Below are 23,606 nucleotides of genomic sequence, written 5' to 3' on the forward strand. Positions count from 1 at the left end.
GAAGCTGGGAGATCGAGTAAGGAACACCTATATGTTATAAGTTTGACGCGGCGAACCGAATGCCCTATACCATTAAATTAAGTGGTGTAAGCACAATGTAACAAAGATAGAAAATTAAAACCATTTTTTATCTAATACAAATATAGCACAATGTGTTCAAAAATCAAATCCAAATATGTAATGCACAATATTTATAATACAGTTTGTTCTGCGTTTCATTATATTCTACAATTCATCCAAGGATATGCGTCATTAAAGTTGCATCAACTGAAATCCTGGCGTGTACGACTCGTGCAAATGACTAACAGGCACGAGAGGTTTGGGAGGAGCGAAATGCCGGAAGTACGGTTGCTGGTAGTCTGTGGGGTATTGGGGATGGAAAGTGGGCTGCGGAGGTGTATACTCCGGTACACTGTATTGCTGTGTGGGCTGCGGGGGTGTATACTCCGGCACACTATGTTGCTGTGTGGGATGCGGGGGTGTATACTCCGGTACACTGTGTTGCTGTGTAGGATGCGGGGGTGTATACTCCGGCACACTGTGTTGCTGTGTGGGCTGCGGGGGTGTATACTCCGGCACACTGTATTGCTGTGTGGGATGCGGGGGTGCATACTCCGGCACATTATGTTGCTGTGTGGGATGCGGGGGTGTATACTCCGGTACACTGTGTTGCTGTGTGGGCTGCGGGGGTGTATACTCCGTCACACTGTGTTGCTGTGTGGGATGCGGGGGTGTATACTCCGGCACGCTGTGTTGCTGTGGTGACGAGTTGGAATATACTGGTGATGACATCATCAGAGGATTCAACGAAGAAGAAACTCCAGAAAAAGATGATGAATTATGGACGTCATTGGGGATCGTTGTCGTACAGTTGGGTAAATAATTTAAGCTGGATTTAAAAAAAACAACGGAAAATTATTCAATATATGTATGCAGTATGTTATTTAAGATGAATACAAATCTTAAAGGGAAAGGCAACCTTAACCACATTGCTGCCTTTATGGATAGAGTATTACTTACTGATATCGTAAATAACAGTCTTTAACAACAAAAATTCTTGCTTAACAATTAAATCAATATTAATCTATCTTATAATTCAAATTACCCACCGCTATATAAGAGCGGTCATTGAAGTTTAATTTATTACGTCAAACCGTCGGTTCCGGTTTATTTAATCAGCAGCACTGTAAACATGACAAGTCACGAGCAGTCAAGTTTGGAGCCGTATAGATTTGAGCCCGTTCTTTCGCAAGAAGAATTTGAGAAAAGATGTTCAGTCGAGTCGCAAACCAGACAAATGGTACTCGTTTCTTCATACATGTAAATGTCTCAAACTTGTCATTACGCAAATGATGGATCCACAGTTTACGTAGTATTTAGGGCCGGATCCAAGAATTGTGGTTCCTTATAAATTTATAAGTAAATAAATATATAAATAAATTCGGGGATACCCCTCCATTTTAAACATATTTTCAAAAATTATTGAATCAAGACGTACGTTCCAATTGGTTAATAGGAAAGCAATCCACCTATTTACAATTCATTCGTAAAATCTACCACATGCACATCTTAGAATCTCATCAAAACCGGAATAGACGGTGTGACGTCAAAATTATTGATTTTTGTAGTCTTGAATACAAAAGAGTTCCGCATCATGGCAGCCTCTATAAATGGCGGGAATTTCAATTTTTAACGTTTTAAAATTAGTACTGAAGCTTATCTAGACTGTATATTAAAAGAATAGTATGACAAATCTTTATCATATAATTAATTCTATCATTTATCATGTAATTTTTTTTTGGGTTGCCTTTCCCTTTAAATGTGACAAGGAGTAGTTGGAATATTTACTTTCTCGGTGGATGGTGCTCGGTTTGCAGTCTGCTTTCCACGTCGGCCTCTGACGGACTGTGAGTGATGACGTGGGGACTTTTTTCCGATGCCACACATGCAGTACTAGTGTCCGAAGTATTTGTAGAAAGCTGCGTACGCGTGTCTTTTGATTCTCGCTTGGATTTGGCACGCCTATTTTGGAACCAAATCTATAAAGGAAGATCGATGCTGGTTACGGAACTGTAGCTCGTTAAGGAAAAAAATCAGATACATCTCACCCCACCCTCTCACCCTTTACCATAAAGGTAAAGTTCTGCAGCAACGTAAATAGTGAATTACTTTGGACAGTTTGAACAGCTTTTATTTTTTAAGAATAATATGTATGTTTAGGTACTTTTGATTTTATTAATTGAATTCTCTTCAAACCTAAATAAAATTTATTTTACAACATCCTTTATCCGTTTCTAAATTTAGACTCACCGTCACCCTTCCTGTGGACACGCCCACTTTCTCCGCCAGCAGCTCGATACTCTCCGAATCCGGGTATTGGTGTTTGCGGAATAATTCCTCCATTGTCTCAATCTTAAAGATATAATCAAACGTTTCTGACTTTTTTTTTACCACACACAGCATTACACGCTTAAACATATTTACATTGAATTCTATAATATATTAATTAATATCCACTCTGTGTACCCAAAGCACAACTTTATACATTCAATTAATTAGAAAACAAATAAATTTTCAGACATCGTATTGACAATAAACAAATTTACGACTTAATTTGAATCAATTTTCTTCAAACTTTGAAAACATCTAATATATACACTTATGTTTTGATGTATGTTATAAGCTGTACCTGATCGGCATGATACTTGATTCTGGACCTCCGTGCAGCTTTTTTAGAGACTCCCATTCTGTTTCTTCGCTAAAATCTTCTAATGACAAAATAATAAAAATGTCTTATTTTAAGCAAGAATGATAGACGAATAAATAAAACTTGTCTTTTTCCCGTCAAAATCCATCTATTTAGCCTGTTAGGACTTACATTTTGTACTACATTAACGGTTTAAGAATTAAATATATCAAAACATTTTATTACAAGAAACCCAGTGTCTTCAAATTAGTAAAGCTTCTTAGTGAAAATAATACAAAAGAAAGTTCCTACAACAGGCTACAAAGTTTCGATCTTCATGTAACTTATGAATTCTGTACTTGCTTCGATTTATGTATTGTTATATGTATGTTGAAATGCATTGATTGTATATCCTCAAAATTGTATCTGTATGTCTACTCACCCTCTACTGTATTATTTCTATATATTTGTAAATAGTTTGTATTTATAACCGATGAGCTGTATAGCTTAAGGAAAATAAAGAATCTGAATCTGATAAATGTCTTACCTTAATTGTCTTGGTGAAAATATTATTCTGATGGAGATGAAATATGATTTACGCCCTTTATAGTAAATGGCTGTTGTTTTAGTCTTTTGAACCCCCCGCCGCGTTCAGGTGAGGAGAACTTAAGTGAACTATGGAGGAGGAGAACTAGATAGATAATGAGATAATTACCCCAAGCGCGCGTGTGAGCAGAGCTATTCACCGCGGCGGGGCGTCTGAAGTCACCCAATCACAGCCAAGGTGTTTGTTCAAGACCACGCGCAACGGGAGGCAACTGATCTATAATTACCCTAGGATTCACATCATTCGTGAAATGACAGGCACGAGAAGGTCATTAATAAAGTGATAATTAGTTTACGAAATCAATCAATCGGTGTCATCTACCCACTAAAAAAAAACTTGACGGGAAAACATGAAATTTATGGAGAATATCTTATTCAATTTGAACATTTTGCATTTTGAATGGACGTAAAAGAATTCGAACTGAATGAAATAAAGTTTGGAATCAGTTGACTGGTATCAATTTAGATAGTTACATGTACACTGCCACGTGGGACACTAGTTTTTAAACTAATTGTGCTATCCTGTTTAAATTAAGGACATTATTATTATTATTATCGAAATCCTCAGAGCGTATGCACTGTTACAGGTTCTACGTGTAAATATTTAGCTTTCCGTATCTGTCGTTCTATACAGCTAATTCATAAGACACAAGCTTTGTCATCAGAATACCCGATCCACTGCACATGATATCTGTTTAAATAATGTCTAAAGAAAGATATATCATTGACTTCTTAAGGAGATGCTGTACTATATTTAATTATTCTTAAGGTTTGTTTTAAATTGTTTTATATGTTATTAGGGTAATTATATCATTACATTAGGCGCTATATATTAATGATAATAAGAATGCATTTTAATTCTGACACTTTGAATATTTTATTCACATGTATGTACGATGTGTACATACATGTATGTATACACATCGTACATACATGTATATGGTACATGTATATCATAGAAACCTAATAAAATTTGAACCACGTTACATCATAGAGGATGTTAAAATGATAAAAGAATATAACGCAAGCATTTTAAAAAATTTACACTTATATAAAACCCTATTATGCTGAGAGAGAGAGAGAGAGAGAGAGAGAGAGAGAGAGAGAGAGAGAGGGGGGGTGATGAAACGTGTAAAGTGAGGACAATTTTAACCATTTGACGGAAATTGGGAGTACAGAAGAGCATTATGATAACAAACATTCAGTCCTTACAATTACGTTACCATAAATGTGAAAGGTCCTAGATATAATAGATTAGTACGGACACGTGGTGTGGGGATGTGCTCTTCGAAAAATATTTTTTTAAAGAGAGTGAATGATTGGACTGGAATTTCAATGATTCCTTCAGTGAATACACCGCAGTAATCACAACTTTAACGTTAGCTATAGGTTTGAAATATTTGATTTCTTAGCTCTCTTTGGTTGTGTTTCATTTATCTTTTATTGATACAAGAAAAACACTCTTTAATATATTGGACGGTTAGTACGAGAAATGGAATGCATTCTGTGAAAGGTTCCTACATTTATATTAGATTCGGAGTTATACAAGAAATAATTTTCAGTTTTGAAAATTCGGGAGGATATGGTCTGCGACATTTCCCGCCGGTAAACTACTAGATGGAAAGTATCCCATTGTAGCATTAAATAGTGAACCGGTTGAAAAACGACCCCAGGGGTCATTTTTCACACATTTGCTAAATTTTCAATGTTAAAATAATGGCCCAGACCGTTAATCAACTACCCTCCCAAGCGTGAAATTTTGACCCTTGTTAAAAAATAACCCTTAAAAATAATTTCTGGTAGGGTCATATTTTCACATTGAAAAATAACCTTTAATGTACAAAATGTTTTCTATGTATAGACCATATCTCGGACAAGTGGTGGGGTCATATTTCTACATTGGTAAAGGACCTAAATATACAGATTTTTGTTTTTGTAATCCATATCTCAGTCAGGTAGTAGGGGTCGTATTTCAAATATTGAAAAATGACCCCAAATATATATACTATACATGGTATCACAAGACACGCGCACATCGGTTCCGGACAACTCATCGAATGACAACCCACCGAAACGTACCACTCGCCGAAAGTCAACTAAACGAAAGTAAAACTTACCGACGTGACAAGTCACAGAAAAACAAGTCATGGATGACAACAACTCATCGACGTCACTTGTAATGAATAATAATAAAATAGAGAAAGGGAGGGGGGGGGGGGAGATTTGAACACTTTTCATTGTTTTGTTGTATTTCATCACTGTCACCCGAGACACCCTTCATCGGTCATTACAAAAGTAGTTTTAAATATGGCAAACTAACAACCCCGTTACTCCATTGAGCACTGGAACCTATATGGACGCGTTAAATAACCAATGACCGCCGCACAACATTTTTTTTAGAAGGGTGGCATAGACCTTCTTGTGTGTTGTCGCTATATCGCACCCCGATATTTACAATTTCCCCCCTGTCTTAAAGTACATGTATTAGAACAATCCAAAACGGATATGGTTGTAAGTTTCCTCGAGTATGGTGAAGAGATCGATCTTCCCCGCAAGAAAGAAATTATAAGAAACCAAAAAAAAAAACCAAAAAAAAAAAACCCAAAAAAAAACAAAAACAAAAAAACAAAAAAAAAAAAACAACAAAAAACTCCTTTGACACTTTTTGTATATATACAATTTGCCAAAGTATCTGCTCTTATAACTTGAGGTTTTTTCTAGTCATAATATTGTATTTATGATTTTTTATATTGTAGTTTTTAGGATTGTGGCATTTTTGTAATGTTTTATTAGTCACAATTCCTTAGCATGAATTGCAGTATTGTGTTCTTAGTTTGTTATATTTTTTTAACTGTTTTATATGATTTTTTGGTCTAATACTTTGTCATTTATTAGTTAATAAATGACCATTCTAATTCCTCAAACTGTGTTACGTGTTTAATTGTGTCAAACAGAGCACAACCCTATCAGTTATCCATAAAAAAATATACTGTAGTATCTTTAATTTCTTCAAAGGTAGAAAATGAAAACTATATAAAATACAATGAGGGCTTGGCACATAATATTTCTTACTGAAACTGTTAATAAAAAAACATAAACAAAATTATCATTCTTGTAAAAAAAAAAGTCGACTAGTTTCGATGAGTGTCGTTAAATTGTCGTATCTATGAGATGTCCATTCTATGACCTATCACGTCGACGATTTGTCGTATAGATGAGTTGTCCTATCTATGAATTTTTTCGATGAATTGTCTTTCGACGAGTTGTCATAGACCCCTTGCACACAAGTGTTTGCCTTTAGATATACTCCATACCATGTACATATGTAATGTACATATATATCATTGTTGCATATCAATATTCATTGATTATTCTGTTAGGCAAGTGCCCTGAGGTCATTTCAAACCCTATTTCATAATTGTTGAAATATACTTAAAACGATTGAGGTGATGACCCTGAACCATATTTATTCCTGCTGCACAAATCAAGAGGCATTGATAATTCTGATGGGCAAGTAACCAAGGGTCATCCCCACCCCCATCACTTTTTTTTTTATTGTTAACATATCTTTTAAAAAATGATTTCGTATACATGTATTTAAAAATATATTCTTGCTGCACATGACAAAATGCACTTTCCCCCCCGTGATCCGGATTGCGGCCGGGGGGGGGGGGGGGGGGGTCTGAAAGTGTGCACGGGCAACACACGTGTTTCCGTTTCGTCGAAAAACAACACAACAAACGCTTGTAATATATTTTACATCTTGAAAACGACCTGATGTCAGATGAAGAAGTCTGAAGATGCCCTGGATATCCTGTTGCAGGATGACCCAAACAAATATGCATTCAGTATAAACATGTAAGTAGATGTAACCACAAAGGCCGACAAGGAAAAAAGAACGTTCGTGGTTATGTCATGCTATGAAAAATTCACGATTAATATATTAACCGCGATTTGATGTCATAATTTGTCGTTTCACGAAAGAAAATATTTGTATTTTATGATATCTAAACCAAGTGTATAACACCCAATTGTTTATTAAGAGCTGAACATATCTGACATCAATGAATCCGTCCTGGTCCGGCATTAATCAGTCTGATTTACCCCCTCCCCTTTTTTTTGATATCTCACCTGACGTGCGAGTGTAAGAAGAGGGTGGATTTAGTGTATTATGAGAAAGGGGTGGGATGGTTTTAATCAGACTGGGCATTCATGACCATTGGTGCAGAGGCTATTTTCCAAGATTTTTTCTATGTTTATAAAATAACTTATCTTTCTATGAAAAGAAAACACAAGCTGTTAGGAAAGCATATATTACATTATTCTATAGAATTTATAACCGTAATTTGAGTTTTTTCTTCATATTGTAACAGAAATAAAAACAAAATGTGTGTTTGGGACAAAAGGTGGTGGTGGTGGTGGTGGGGGGGGGGGGGGGGTGTAACATCAATCAAAATCTGGTTATGACAGGCTATTGAAAAATCATTTAATTAGATGATCCATACATGCTGGTGTGCTATGAGCTGATGGGCATGTGCCCACTTCTTGCCTAGATTTTCTCTAATTTCGACTAAATCCACACCCCATCAAAGTACCATGCCAGGCGATTTAGAACCAATTCAATTCTTCTTTAAATCTGGGGCCATTCAATTTCGCTCAGAGGCACAATATTTTCGCTGGACATTGTATGTTTTAACCTGAATTTCTTTAGTATTTGCTCCCATGTATATGTTGGGCATAATGCTAACACCACCATGATGCATAGTTGTTTTATTTTTCACTCTGCTACACTCGAAATGTATAATGAAATTATCCATTCATTTGATTTCTAACACATGTATGTAATCCCTTAACAAATGGCACTTAAAATATAGGACATCTCTATCTTTAAATAAATATGACCAGTACTTTTATTGCGAAACTGTCCCTTACTATCATAAAGCTTATATTCTGCTTTAAAACACAAACCAATAATTCTTAATTGTATTTTTCATCTTTAAAAAGGTTATTGATATCCCAATCTTTGGTGGGAAGCTTCCAGGTATCTTCCGCTAGTGACAGTCTACTGGCAAATCCAGACATGCATTGGAAGTATGTTGATGTGGAGGACACAGGGACACCTGATCCAAGAACTGTGGCATTTCATTCGGAGTGACAACCTGGCATTCAGTTGGTATGACTCTTTGAGGTTGAATATAAGGTGAAATCCGTATACACTTGGTTAACATTCAAATGAATCCAGGTAATACATTCACAAATGGAAGCATGGCGTTATGGTACACTGATATGCGTGTAGCATTTTACTGTTTATCGTTGCATTACTAGATATAACATGCATACAAAAAGAGACAAAACACGGAAAATCATTATTCTGTTTCTAATTATAAGGTATGATAAGTGTTTTGAATGCTGAAAAATAAGGTATGATGGCCAATACTGATTTTATTTGCAATTTTCTTTCAGATATGGGACCTGATTATTCAGAAAATTGCAGATTTTATAAAGCTGTTTTTGACAGACGATTTGGTTTTCTCCATCTGTGTTGCCACCAACCATTGTGCTGAGATGGTCATATCTAGGGGGAAGAATTGTCATATGCTTCCCAAGGAAGTTCGCAGCCTCTCACTGAAGAGGAACTGTACAGGTATTACTAGTTTTAAAGTACCGATATTGTGACAGTGATTTCCAGTTTAAAACAAGGGGCTAAGTATAAAAAAATCTTTTTTTTTTCCTTCAGATTTTTGGGCAATATCTTATACATGTCTGCTGAGAAGTTCCAGTCGATAGACAGATATTGGTAAACGCATGCCCCTATCGGAACAACCCAGCATCAAGAATTATGTCTAGAAATATGCTTTAAGAGGTTGAACAACCCAGCATCAAGAATTATGTCTAGAAATATGCTTTAAGAGGTTGAACAACCCAGCATCAAGAATTATGTCTAGAAATATGTTTTAAGAGGTTGAATATAAGAAGAACATTTTTGTTAAATATAATGCAAGCACATTTAAATTTAGTGATTGAAAGTAAGTACTTGAACATTCGTATACAATGAACTTGGGAGGAAAAACGGACATTACTTTCTCATAGCATTTGATATCATAATGGTGTTGTTGCTTAACAACCAAACATATTTGAATATAAAAATAGATTATTTTAGATTTTAACAGGAAAGATCTTTGTTTAAATGTTGCAATATTTATACTATTTAGCGGAACATAATGGCAAAATGTCATATTATTATGTATATGAAGTACGAAATTTCCATTTTATGACCTTTGACCTTCATTCTCATTATATTTTTTGTTAAAAATATTTTAAAATGATTAAGATCTAGTCAAAGATTATATTTTTAAAATAACGCGACATTTAATTACTAATCATCATGCAATGTAATTATGTTTAAATTGTGTCGAATGGATGTAGAAAGGCAAATTATGGTCAAAATTACACCATGAGTGTTGTTACTTAGCAACCAAAAATATTTGGTTGTCAATAAAATTGATTAATTTAATTGTGATGTTTTTGTAGTATTTTAAAAGGCACATCATCTCATACATTTATAATTTCCTATTTTTGACTCGACACTAGTGAGAGGGGTCGTAATATATATGTTCCAGAGAAAAAAGATTGCAAAAATGTGCACTTAAATGACCTTTGACCCCGTAGACTTCGTTGGGGTCATGGGATAACATGACAAACTTTATAAAAAAAATGTTCCCTGTCCAATTCGTAACAAGATTATATGTCACATGCCTACCAAAAATCGTGATACATGCAGATGTAACTCGATTTAAAGATATTGTCATTTAGTCTTTGAAAACCTCTAAAATGTGCTGGTAAAGAAAGGGTTAAATATACATTAAAGTAGCCATTAAAAATGACCCCATTGTTGATGAAAAATTAACGTTGGTCACTTTTCAACGACCATTTTTAATCAAAGTTAAATTTTGATCGGGATAAAGCTTTAACGTTAATCAAGATATGATCCTTTGGGTCGTTTTTGAACGGGGTCACTATTTAATGTTACACCGGCGTGGGGCGTTGCAGATCATATCCTCATGTACATATTTATTTTCCAAACTGAAATTCCCTGTTTTATGTTTACACTCCTCTATCTTCTGTCGGAATCCCCAGCGTTACGATAGACATACTACTTTTATCAAGATTCATACACGCATGGTTCACAACATTCATGAGAAAAGGGCCATCATTACAATTTGTAATCAAACCAGAGGTAAAAACATTGGAAATAATAACTGTGTAATAATATACACCTGTTAATTAACGAGTATTGTCTCCGCGACAATGAGGAAAAAACAAATGATAAGTTTACGGCATTTCTAATTGATACATAGATAAAAACTATTTGAAGACACGCCTTCAATCTCCACGTGGTCAAAAAGTTACCTGGCAGGTAGGACTGCGTGTATGCGTACTACACAGCACAAGAGAAGCATTTTAATCGATGCAAGTTTCATAATGGCGATACCTGATATATAAACCAATCGTACAGAGGTAAAAAATGAATAAGATCGTCAATTTGTCAATGAACGCTTATAGTAAATGAGTAATTTTGTACACAATACTTAGGCAAAGCCCACGTCAGTGACAAGCCCTGGACACGGTCATCAATTTTGATGGATGACCGCAGAAAACAACGATTTCGTGTTTTATCACCCCTACAGACAGCGAGCATTGAATCTCTGTATCATTGTTATATTTGTGAACACATACTGTTGTGTGTTATCAAATTCTCATGGGGAATTGTACGAAATATGAAAACAAAACGGGTAAGATTTTCAATTTCATCTCTCTGTCTATTTCTGTGTCTACATTGTATTTCTCTCAGTCTGTCTATTCTCTCTTGATATATATCTGCCTGTCTCTCTCTATACATGTATAAATGTATAATAAAGGTCAGGCAATTATACCGTTCTTCGTTGGTGTGATAATTATACCAACAAAAAAAAAATCTTATCTGAGTAGAATACATTGGTCTGATAATTATACAACAATGTTATTGAACTGACTAGAATAGTTCGGTTTAGTTTGCTCTCCAAACTTTCTGAATACTCATTCTTTATATCTTTACACCATGGTTCCGCAAATCGAATATACTTTTCCGCTAAAAATATAAAAATTACAATTCTGCAAGTTTTGTTTTACTATACTGCAGCATCTTCGCAAGCCAAGTGTCCGATTCGCTTACCGGGTACTCTCAGCGAATCGGACACTTGGCTTGCGAAGATGATACTGCAGGGGAAAACAAACAACAACACCCCCCCACCCCCCCAAAAAAAACAACAACAAAAAACTAACAAACAAACGAAACCAACAAACAACGAAAAAAAAAAAACCTCTGTATTTCCTGATCACAAAATATCACCTGGTTACTTAATTACTGTACCATGTAGAAACTGTAGATACACTGTATATTGAAATATATAAATTTATCAATAGAATTGCACAATACAGTATGAAAGGTAAAGATAGTGATCAGTAATCAATCTCGAAACGCCTTTAAGGGATTCACATTAAGAAAGTTTGGCAAACACGGACCCCTGCATACACCAGAGGTAGGATCAGGTGCCGAGGAGGAGTAGGCATCCCCTGTCGACCGGTCACACCATGGTATGCATGATGCGATATTGATTGTGGATACTCTCATTGCACTATCTGATATGCATGCTGATAAAAAACAAAATGACAGACAGCAAGCACTGCATGAAAATGTATGTTACACGTGCAGATATGTAACGTACTATCACCGCCGTCGCGCGTGTGCTTACATGTATATTTTACATGTATGTTCCGACTATAAATTTGTACCCGACAGTCCGTTAAAATCGTATCCTGGTAACTTCATTTGTCAGGCAATTTTCATATTATTTACAAAGAAAGTCAGATTTGTATTTTTCATTCTTTCTTATCGGTGCTAGTACAGTTAAGGGCCTCATTAAGAAATGTGTAAACGTACTACATCTAGTAGTTTGTTACGAGAGCTACAGAGTTTATTTTTCGGAAACAAAATAAAAAAAATTGCAGAAAAGAAACAATGAAAATTTTCAAAATTTGCGGAAATGTTATACGACTCTTTAGATATACGTGTATGATGTACCTACACACAGTCCTGCCTCACCCATTGTATTCTGTATATACTACATGTATGTTTATTTGTCATTCATATGATCTGGGTGAATAAATGAACTTGGGCTCAAAACGAAAAGTATCATTTGAAAATCTCAAACAATTAAAAAAAAATCTTTAATTAATGTCAACAACTTGATACATATACTACAGACAGACATATTCCTTGAATAAGAAACCCCCTTTTGATACTATCAAGCTATAAGAAACCATATTATACTATAGAAGAGACTATGTATGTATTTCATTCCATGTCAGTTTTTTGTTATGCTATACGTCATAACTGTCCATATTCATCAATCGAATTACGTTCATGAAACAGTTCTTAGGTTTGGTTTTGGAAACCTAGGGACTGAACCCAATCTCATCACAGTTTGGTGTCCTGATCAATCGTTCACACATTTGAAAACTTTTTTGTTGTTGGGGGAAATTTTAACAGCAGAACAATATTGGCAGATCATTCATAAGGATCGGTCTGTTGAGTCTACTGAACGAAATGTTAAAACTACTCTCAGATTTGGATCCTCTTTTCCTCCCTAGATATCATCTTCTGCCAGGTACATGTCAATCTCTTCCCAGAGTTGTCGTTCCTCGCTCTCACTTACACCTCTGTTAACGTCTCAAAATAAACAATGTTATTCCACGTGTAAATCCACTTTTCTTTACGGTTAATAAAAGTAAGAACTATTTTATAAAATATCGGGGGAAATGTAGGACAAACAACTATTTGTAGATTTTTTTCCCATTACTATATATTCTTTATGTACCTATGTATAGGCTTGATGCAATAGAACTACCCAATATCCACGTTTCAACCCAAATCAATGCTTCTTGTGTCACAAAAAGACTTGACATCTGCTCAATATTTATTTATTTATTTACGTATATTTTTGTAACTGAAGTCAAAACCATACTTTATTTGAGCATACTTACAAAAATCTTGTAAAACCCTTGAAACGTTGACAGAGGTGTAAGTGAGTGTAAGGAATGATGACTCTGGGTAGAGATTGGGTACATGTATCTAATCAATTTATAATAGTATAAGATTATTAGCATGTTCGCATACTCTTTCTACATAGACCACACGTGCAAAGTGGTGGATTGTGACGGGGAGGTTTCGCAGTGGAGCTCTGATGACCTGAAAAAGTACTGTGTCCTCAAGGACGCCTCGCACATTTCCTGTCTGGAAGTGACCTTGCTGTATCGCGTCATGGCCTGCAATGTACCCGGATCATACGGGTACTCCAACGAAATTTTCCCGGCGTCGATCTGGGTGCGCAATGATTGTTACGCACAGTTCAAAGTTTGCTTCACCACAGGTTTGTAGAACATTGTCTCTGGACACAAGCATGTGCTGTTTTCCTATTGATGACCTATTACGTTTATGACCACAAGGTGACAGTTTTATGGTGTCTAAATTATCCTGATCCGAAAGAGCTCAAAATGTCAAGTGCCATCTCCGATTCATGTATTTTGAACAAAGGTCATCACCACGTATTACTTTTACTTTAAACACAGCCTACGTCAGAAGTTGTCTTTATGACTACATCACTTTGTATATATTTCAAAACATTATTTTTTTATTCATTTGCTTTTTGAATCTATATATTTCTCATACCAAATCAGTAATATTTTAAGTTGTTCGTGGAGTTCTCACAGAAATCACATGCAACTTTATCATGATTTATGTTGCGCGTATAATTGCATTCCTTTTTTCCATTGTAGGTGATATGAAAAAGCTAAGTAGTGATCTGACTAACCCCTGGTTTAATATCCTCTTTGACAACAAAAACGCAACAGGAAACCTGTACGGAAGCATAAACCAGAACACATTAGCACCCTATAATAAATTCTCAAAGATTCACTACTCCACGAAATTCCCCCTGATTCCCAGACCACCAAGACAAAACCCTTGGAGAACCTACGGCAAGCGAAAGCCATCAAGTTCTGAAAAAATTGACACTGACGAGAAAGACAGTGAAAGGGTTGTTACTAATTCACTGGAAACAACATCAGTCAAACCTGATCAGGCAAGCACAACGACCTTAATCACCACGACCAAGATTGCAAACGCACAATCAAATATCACCACGACCAAGAAGACAAACGCACAATCAAATATCACCACGACCAAGAAGACAAACGCACAGACAAATATCACCACGACCAAGAAGACAAACGCACAATCAAATATCATCACGACCAAGAAGACACAAATCCATTCGAACATCAACACGACCAGACCGTCTTTTACATCAACCGAAAAAATGACTACCACTGACCGAACACTAAATAAAACGACGAAGGAGAAGAATCTGTATTTCACGAACAGCGGAGTGATACATGCAGGTGAAATTGACATCGACGTCAATGGGAAAATCAAGCACCACCATTTGTCAAACGACACGCTAGACGAATTCGAAATCAGTACTTCCGGAAATGGTTCTCCTCTGTCGGGATCGGAGTTCCTGTTTGGTGCCGTTTTTGGATTAGCATTACTAGTGCTTCTTCTCATTGGGTTACTCCTCTTTTTATGTAGAACTAAACTCAAAAGGTAACAATTTCTTTTTCTTATAGCCTATTATAGATTGTGAACCATGATTTGCCATTTGTAGATTCTCTACTTAATGTTTTATGATATCTTCACCTTTTCATGCAGAAAACAGGTACATGTATAGTAAGTAAGTTGCTGTTAATAACACTAATTTTGAAGATAAATTGGAATACGTATCGTAGAGAGAGAGAGAGAGAGAGAGAGAGAGAGAGAGAGAGAGGACTTGTCAATTACATTCATCCTTCTATCTGTAATTATGCAGCAGACGAATTGTTGTCGGAGTACATAAGAAGTATCACACAATAGGATTTTTTTCTTTAGATGCATGCATGGGAAACAAGAGACCACAGGACCCCCGGAGCATACCAGGGTGAGTATAAATAATGCGTGAACGTCTGCAAGCTCCCCTATATTTATTTAAACAGGTGATAAGACTAAAATCTGAAAGGTGGAAGACAAGTATTGAGAGAATTTCCCTTCTACAATACACATATATCAATGCATGGGTATGGTATAAAGTCATTTATGATCAACATTTGCTTAAGATTTGCATTTAGTGTTTACTTCATCCATACATGTATAAATCATCAACGGAAGAAAATGTAAAAGTTTTAACTAGAATTTTACTGCTCTGAAAACATGTAAGGGATCTAGAAATGTGTCTGTAAGTGTTTATTTAATCTACTACATGAATATCCTATATCAAAACTTAACAGGACATCGCCTTTATCGGTGGACCAGTTATGACACAGTATCCAGCATATAGAGCGGATACTAACGGAGAAACACGAAGTAGCGGTCAGGCCACCACCAATCCTAATTACCAGTTATATCAGGAAAACCTCGGGTTTGATGAACCTCTGAGAAATACCCAGTACTTCATTCTGGAACCGAATGACCGATCAAACAGTGATCGCGTTCGACGAGAGTCACATAATGTTACCGCGGAGGAAGATGAAGGCTCTCACAAATATTTTGTGCTGGAAACTTTTAACACCGGGCTATCTTGTCCCAGAGACAAGGACGACTATGACAATGCTGTCCCACACCCGTGTGTAGGCATGTTTTGTGCGAGTAATGACGAACGCTCCCAAGAACTGCAATCACGTGACAGGGATTCCACGAGAATTCCGGGATATTGTAGAATTGGAGATACTAAAAGACACGGTCGTCAACAACGAGTGTCTCAGGTTTAGTCATCAATCAATTTGGAATCTAAATTGTGATAAAATGTGCCAAAGATATTTGATTAGTTTGATATCAGAGTGACGTTTTAAGGAAAAGTGTTTTGTCATCACATGTTCATCTGGAATTCCAAAATTCACCAGGTTGTAGGGGACGCCATTTCGTTCTGCTGGTATAAAGTAGCGTGGTTCCCGGAAGAAGTCATATTAGTAGATGGGATGCATTAAATTACATGCTTAATGCTATATCTAGTGTAACTGAGAATTTTGCTTTCACTAAATGATGAAGAAAACTGGTGAAAATGGATGAGAAGTGCTTATCCCTGTTGTCTTCGAAATATTGTTCTTAATAAAAAGTTTTTTATTTGTATTTCAAGAGAACAAGAAGATCTAGAATTATGGTATTCTCTCAGGTCATATTTTGTTTAAGTATTTATACAGTGACACTATAATACTGAGTGTTTCTCATTTATTAAGTTTTATATTCACAGCTTAGGAATGTCTTTCTTCCCATTGGTTTATATAATCATAGTTGTTTTGAATACTATTTAACCATTATCGTGTATTCAATAATTATTTTTTGTGTGAAATTTGTTGATCATGTTGAAATACATTTTTATTACCTTTCATGGTCTCTTTTGTCATAATCGATTATGAATAGATCGGCGGCTTGATTCTAGGATAGATAGTTTAAACAATCTTGAACGGATTGAAGATAGTGATGAAATTAGCTAGATCATACATGGTTATAAATGTGTTTAGGGCCAGTTAGACGCACGTGCTTTTAACTGATGGTAGTGTAAGGAAGATTTTTTTTATTCTACCAGTGCAGGTCGTATCAAGAAACTTCAACCAGCTTTTAAGATTGCACATTTCATGCATACAATTAATCTGTTATTGGAAACAAAGTACATTTCCTGAAAGTTACGCTAATGTTATTCATAGCATCATAGTACTTCATATGTTCATATCTTAGACGTCATTTCTGTAGATGTTAGAAGCTTCCGGGACTGCCTTTTAAGTTCTGTGTCGGACAATGCAAAACATTCGTCAAACAGTCCAATGTAATGTGTTCATATACTGATGACGTATTACACGTAGGCATGTGACCACAAATGACAGCTTTACGATACGTTCAAAGAACGGCAGTTACTACACGTAACTACTACATACACTGTATCATTCTAAGTATAAGTTAGAGTATATTAAGTGAAATCTTAATGGATAAGAAGGGGCGGAGCGAACGTTAGTGAGCGAGCCCCTTCTTATCCAATAAGATTTCACTTAATATACTCTAACTGGCTTAGAATGTAACATAGTTTTTCATTGGCTGGGAACGATAGGCGCAATTTGACGTCATATAACGTGTATCAGAAGTACCCGCCACGTTACAATGGCCGGAACATTCAGTGTTGGTCTGGAAGATTTCCTCATCGCAGTAATGCCGTACATACTTATCAGAGGGAGCAGTTTAAGATTCTCAATGACATAAGTAACACTCTAGGAGCTCCGGCTCCTATTTCGACTCCTACTACGACTTCTACTACTGTGAAGTGCGAATCAAACATGGAAAAGGGTGCTATTATTAACCCACCCGCGGTTAATTGTGAAACCTCGAAACAAGTTGGAATCCAGGCTTCGACAGGAATCTTGAAAATAGAAGTGCCAGAAAATGTCGGTAAAATCATCATAGTTAAAGGTGAAAAGAAGATGGATTTGGAAATTTAAATAGTGACAATTTTTCCTCTTTTTTATGTTTTTTAAGAGAAGAGGGGGGGGGGGTGTCAGACTGTTCTCTCATTTAATCGATGTCTAAATAAGCCATTTTGTTGTAAGTTTTTTTTGTTTTTTTGACAATGTAATAAAGTTGTCTGAAACATTTACAATGTCATAAAATTTATTTTCAAATAGCCAATCACAGTCAGTCACGTGATATCTCTCTGTTGGGAATTCTTAATGAATAAGTGAGCCACTTAATGAACAACTTCTTGAAATCTGATTGGTCGACAAACTAGGTTATATTCTAAACCAAGTTAGAATATAACCTAGTTTGTCGACCAATCAGATTTCAAGAAGTTGTTCATTAAGTGGCTCACTTATTCATTAAGAATTCCCAACAGAGAGATATCACGTGACTGACTGTGATTGGCTATTTGAAAATAAATTTTATGACATTGTAAATGTTTCAGACAACTTTATTACATTGTCAAAAAAACAAAAAAAACTTACAACAAAATGGCTTATTTAGACATCGATTAAATGAGAGAACAGTCTGACACCCCCCCCCCCCTCTTCTCTTAAAAAACATAAAAAAGAGGAAAAATTGTCACTATTTAAATTTCCAAATCCATCTTCTTTTCACCTTTAACTATGATGATTTTACCGACATTTTCTGGCACTTCTATTTTCAAGATTCCTGTCGAAGCCTGGATTCCAACTTGTTTCGAGGTTTCACAATTAACCGCGGGTGGGTTAATAATAGCACCCTTTTCCATGTTTGATTCGCACTTCACAGTAGTAGAAGTCGTAGTAGGAGTCGAAATAGGAGCCGGAGCTCCTAGAGTGTTACTTATGTCATTGAGAATCTTAAACTGCTCCCTCTGATAAGTATGTACGGCATTACTGCGATGAGGAAATCTTCCAGACCAACACTGAATGTTCCGGCCATTGTAACGTGGCGGGTACTTCTGATACACGTTATATGACGTCAAATTGCGCCTATCGTTCCCAGCCAATGAAAAACTATGTTACATTCTAAGCCAGTTAGAGTATATTAAGTGAAATCTTATTGGATAAGAAGGGGCTCGCTCACTAACGTTCGCTCCGCCCCTTCTTATCCATTAAGATTTCACTTAATATACTCTAACTTATACATATTGCTCATTTCCCCTTTGTTACGCAACATTTTCACCTGGGAATATCGGAATTTTTTTTATAAACTTCATTAGAGGGATGGACAGATAAATTTTCCAAAATGTTTTGAGTTAAATGTTGCTTATATAATAATAATAATGATAATATTAGATTTAAGTGCACTAAATTTTTTAAGGCAAAGAGGTGTGACCTATAACAATTTTGAGGGGGTCTTTATTAATTATTCTTAAGCTTGTTTATGAAAACATGAAGATCGAATGTGGTTGTAGTAAACCTATAAATTAACTTATAACCTAATATGGTTACATCAATTAACGAAAATTTTTATTCTGTGCATTTTGTTTCGCACGAGACTCTAATCAGTATTAGAGGGTACGTCTTGACGCACGTGTAGTGGGAAATGTGTTAAAAATTGCAGAGGGGATGCACGAATACAGCAACAAAAGACCCCCATCTCCCCTCCCCCCCCCCTCCACCCCGTTTTTGCCAGAGAGTCACTGTTCCGCAGTCTCTTGCCTGACCTCATTCAATATTCATTATTTAAAAGAAAAGATTCAGCATAATTTCAATTGGGAGATTTTATATTGTATACAGGGCTATTTTCGCCCCGTGTTATTTTTTGCCTCGTTTTGAATTCGCCCAGACATAGTGGGGGCGAAAGTAACGAAAATAAAACAGGAGCGAATATTTCTCCGTAAACAATATTCAATTCTAATTGTATAGATGAATACTATTACACCCGTAATATTTGATAACGTGATAAAATATCAGGATAATGCTAAATATGGTTGATAAAAACCTTACAACATCCATCAAATACGTGTATCTCTAAAATAGACAAAGTGTTCTGCCATTAATCTATTTGTTTTAGATACTTTATTTATATGACTATCGACACCAGAATTTGAATATGTATTAATAGAATATTCAAAGCTAAAGGTATGCAAAAAGTATATGTATTTTAATTTTCATTAATGTTACGTTTAAACAAACAAATATGAAAGGTGAAGAAAACGAACAATAATCAATCTCATAACTCCTATACAGAATACAAAATAGAGAGTAGGCAAACACGGCCGCTGGACATACCAGAGGTGGGATCAGGTGCCAAGGAGGGGTATTTTCATCTCTGTTCATTTGAATATTAGATCGTGTCCTCATTTAATAGAATGTATAATCACTGGAAGTAAAATAAGACTGTAATATTAAACGTCACAACAATAGTGTTTGTCTGACTCTTCTCTGAACGTCTTTGAATTCTGCAAAGATTGGTGATCAGACATAATTTAATTCGCAGGAATCGTGTCCATTGATAAAATTTTTAAGTGAACAGCTGTATAAAATACAGTACATAGAAATATGGAATACGCAGACAGAAAAAAAGAAGAGCGCCACGACTCTCACACAGATACTCCAAACACTCCAATGATTATATTGAGAATCATGGTGCCAAATATAAGTCCAATCACGACATTGTTCATTCTGTTAGATCGCTTGTCTGTCTCTACATTCCCCTCCGTGGTCCCCAGAAACAACAGCATCAGTCCAATGGCGACCTGCACTGTGATGGAGAGGACGAGCAAGACCAGGAGGACGTAGTAGTAATCGTGGGACTCCCCTCGATCTAGGAGAGCCTTCAGCTGAGAGGCGTTAGCCACTAACAGGCCCACATCCAGCAACCCCTCGGCCACCGTCTTCTTTCTAGCGTATGCCGATTTCTGAATGACGCTCTGAGGAAAACAATGTTGTAGATTTTAATGTCGTTCATGTTTCATCCATTCTGTTATATCAATGATGCTTTAAAACTGCAAAAATCATTATAGTTTATTATTCATATATTGGTATAATGCTGATACTGTCCATCTACTTGTATATATACATGATTAGCAATTCATATATGTATGTACTTGTTTCCCCAACATGCTGCATCCACACGCAGTTTGCAGTCTATGTAACCTGTAGTTAATGTTGTAAACTTTCTTTCTTTTTTGAATTTCCTTCTTTATAAAATGTCTTACTGTTATGCCCTCTGGGCCCAAAATTGGAATAAACTTATCTTATCTTATCAATACTCGTGCAAGTAGACAATAGCTTTGAAATCACATCATGCACATGAATTATAGTAGATTATTTAATGCAAACGGTTACTGTAAAATAAGTCTTTAATGTAAGGCACCAGATATATCACTCTTTTTATACACAATAACAAATACATCATTTTTTAAGTAGGTAGCAGTACTCGTTACGGTAGGATGAAAGGTGAAGATAACAAAGAGTGATCAATTTCATAACTTCTATAAGGAATTCAATACAAAATAGAGAGTTGGGAAAATCTTCAGGATCATGTATTGTACAATATTACCAGTAAATCTGTTTTATGTTGTTTGAGGTATTGTATTCCGTGACCTTGCTTGAAATAAAGAAGATAACTTCGTTTTAATTTATGGAAATGCAAATTTTGATCTTTCCTCTATTATAAAATTGACATCTCTTTAATTATACGTGAATTCGTGTGTTTACTCAAGCTCAACGAAACAAATACCCCTCTATTTTCACGGACACTCTAAAACAATCCAAACTGAATTATCGTAACTTAAAAATAGATGCATAATATTATATTCATAGCTAAACTAGTCTAATACAACCCAAGAAGTGAATTAAGAATTTACGATATTTCCGCTAGTTCCTTTGAAACGACCAAAAAGTCAGTGCTTCTTTTAACACCTGCATGTCTTCAGTAAAAGTAGGTCATAGCAGCCGATTACGATGATAATGAGACATGCTGGTTCCTATAATTTATTGATGCTGAACATACTTGAATTTAATTTTGATCGACGCATGAGCCCTACAAAATCTATCCGTATTACGCTCTGAAATATTTTTGACATGCAGTGCATTTCACAATTTCAACGAAATATGTTATCTAGATGTCGCCAACTTTGTGGCGTCATAGTGCAGAGGAGGAACGATGCAATTCAAATTGCATACTGAAATAAAATATAAATACAAAGAGATTCCAATTTCTATGTCAGAAATATAATGATAACACTAAAGTATTGAAAAAAAAAATATCATTATTATTTTATTTCAGTCAGAAAATTTACATGGAATCAGGACCTACCCATAATTTTCACTAAAATTAAATCAAATCGTCGAAGCCTAAGTAGAATAAGTCTTCTATGCCTATCTTCGCACTTTCTGGTTAAGGTCGCTTTATTACACTATTTCCACTCTCCATAAATAAACGGTACTACATGTATGTTGCATCCTTTAAAATTCTGTATTCTGGCTAAATTTAATCTTAATTTTTATATGAAATTTTTGTTTTAAAATCGGGATTGAAACGGTCCCTCAAGTCTGATTTAAAGGAAGATAAAACAGCCATCTTATGACATTTCAGAATGATTAAATCCGCTTTCGGCCGGGGGGGGGGGGGGGGGGGGCTGTTAACCCCTTGACCCCCTACCAGGACCCTGCCCTGGACCCGCTGGGAACATTAAACGGTCCCAATACCCCTTGTTGTCTACACTTCTATAATAATTATCATTTGTTACGCCCCTAAGAATCCCTTAGTTTCTGTGGATCACATTAACGTCTTTCAAGCTGAACTTTCAGTTTTCTTAACTTAAAAAAAAATTAAACTTCCTGTCTTATTGGCTGCGTTTGAGCTGAATTTCCGGTTCTATTAACGAACTTACATGAAGAACGACAACTCTTCTCCAGTCAAAACGAGAAGTTATTAACTTTTCGTTTTTCTCTAAACTTTAATAACACAAAGAAATACAGAAAAGCTCACGATTTTGTATTCAGATCATACAGGCGTATATCACAAAAAGATGTACAAGTACATACAATTGTTATACCAGATCATCGGCAATGGATTCAAAATATCTCTTTGTTGATGGCATGTTTTACAAATACAGGCTGAGGCACAGTTTAAGTTGTATTACCTGCTCTGTAGAAGACATCCCCTTGCCTTCTTCACCCATCTTCATTTCCATCTCTTTGTCGAAATAAAATGCTAACTATTCACTATACAATTTAGGTGAAGTCATTTTCTATATATATTCATCCAGTCGGATATTTCCGTTTATTGATAGATATATACGAGTTTTAAAACACACTTTGAACTGATAAGGACACAGTTTGGCGGACCACCCGACTAAAATTTACGAGTCAGATAAGAAAACCGATATCTGTAAAATCCAACGAAAGAAGAAATGAAATATTGTCATACCGGCCTACACCCAGATGAAATATTCGATTCACTGCCATTGCACGATATTGGTAACTACACAGGAAATTAATTTATGTCGTTGAACTTGGCCCACGATAGTGAACCTGGATTTAAATCGTTGGGATTCACTTAACGACATGTGCACTCCGCACGTGGAAACCGTGGTCAAAATAGCAGATAAAATGGGTGTGTGTTCGTGATTGTTACATGTTTATTGTTATTGTAACAGCCCGTGTCTGCGACACTGCTTAAAAGACAAGCATACATGGACATTTATACCATCAGGAGGCTATGTAGTGATTAGGGATTTTATAT

At 35.8% G+C, this 23,606-nt stretch overlaps 3 protein-coding genes across 3 annotated transcripts; 1 reads left to right on the top strand and 2 right to left on the bottom strand.

Moving 5' to 3' along the window:
- Window positions 1-252: 252 nt before the first annotated feature.
- LOC125656483 (uncharacterized) lies at window positions 253-2,746 on the bottom strand. Its single transcript, XM_048887084.2, has 4 exons — window positions 2,690-2,746; window positions 2,311-2,412; window positions 1,849-2,039; window positions 253-889 (listed from the first exon to the last, which is right to left on the bottom strand). The coding sequence occupies exons 1-4, from the start codon at window positions 2,744-2,746 to the stop codon at window positions 253-255; spliced, it is 987 nt and encodes a 328-aa protein (XP_048743041.1).
- An 8,143-nt stretch (window positions 2,747-10,889) lies between these two features.
- Window positions 10,890-16,192, top strand: LOC125656482 (uncharacterized). Its single transcript, XM_048887083.2, has 5 exons — window positions 10,890-11,085; window positions 13,522-13,761; window positions 14,168-14,996; window positions 15,318-15,366; window positions 15,713-16,192. Exons 1-5 carry the CDS (start codon window positions 11,052-11,054, stop codon window positions 16,190-16,192), a joined length of 1,632 nt encoding a protein of 543 aa, XP_048743040.2. The 5' UTR covers window positions 10,890-11,051.
- Window positions 16,193-20,000: 3,808 nt separating this feature from the next.
- On the bottom strand, window positions 20,001-23,453 carry LOC125655006 (ninjurin-2-like). Its single transcript, XM_048885118.2, has 2 exons — window positions 23,005-23,453; window positions 20,001-20,784 (listed from the first exon to the last, which is right to left on the bottom strand). The coding sequence occupies exons 1-2, from the start codon at window positions 23,053-23,055 to the stop codon at window positions 20,455-20,457; spliced, it is 381 nt and encodes a 126-aa protein (XP_048741075.1). The 5' UTR covers window positions 23,056-23,453; the 3' UTR covers window positions 20,001-20,454.
- Window positions 23,454-23,606: the final 153 nt, after the last annotated feature.

This window comes from Ostrea edulis, chromosome 7 (assembly GCF_947568905.1).
Source record: "Ostrea edulis chromosome 7, xbOstEdul1.1, whole genome shotgun sequence".
Classification (NCBI taxonomy): domain Eukaryota; kingdom Metazoa; phylum Mollusca; class Bivalvia; order Ostreida; family Ostreidae; genus Ostrea; species Ostrea edulis.

What these genes read in the sequence shown, in the direction of transcription:
- LOC125656483 (XM_048887084.2), bottom strand. Translation starts at nt 2,746, where the DNA reads ATGGGAGTCTCTAAAAAAGCTGCACGGAGGTCCAGAATCAAGTATCAT. An exon ending in TGTCCACAGGAAGGGTGACG is followed by an intron (nt 2,040 to 2,310) that starts GTGAGTCTAAAT and finishes CTTCCTTTATAG; the next exon opens with ATTTGGTTCCAAAATAGGCG. An exon ending in GAGCACCATCCACCGAGAAA is followed by an intron (nt 890 to 1,848) that starts GTAAATATTCCA and finishes TTTTAAATCCAG; the next exon opens with CTTAAATTATTTACCCAACT.
- LOC125656482 (XM_048887083.2), top strand. Translation starts at nt 11,052, where the DNA reads ATGGGGAATTGTACGAAATATGAAAACAAAACGG. An exon ending in CAAAGTTTGCTTCACCACAG is followed by an intron (nt 13,762 to 14,167) that starts GTTTGTAGAACA and finishes TTTCCATTGTAG; the next exon opens with GTGATATGAAAAAGCTAAGT. An exon ending in TGTAGAACTAAACTCAAAAG is followed by an intron (nt 14,997 to 15,317) that starts GTAACAATTTCT and finishes TTTTTTCTTTAG; the next exon opens with ATGCATGCATGGGAAACAAG.
- LOC125655006 (XM_048885118.2), bottom strand. Translation starts at nt 23,055, where the DNA reads ATGGAAATGAAGATGGGTGAAGAAGGCAAGGGGATGTCTTCTACAGAG. An exon ending in GGATGTCTTCTACAGAGCAG is followed by an intron (nt 20,785 to 23,004) that starts GTAATACAACTT and finishes TGTTTTCCTCAG; the next exon opens with AGCGTCATTCAGAAATCGGC.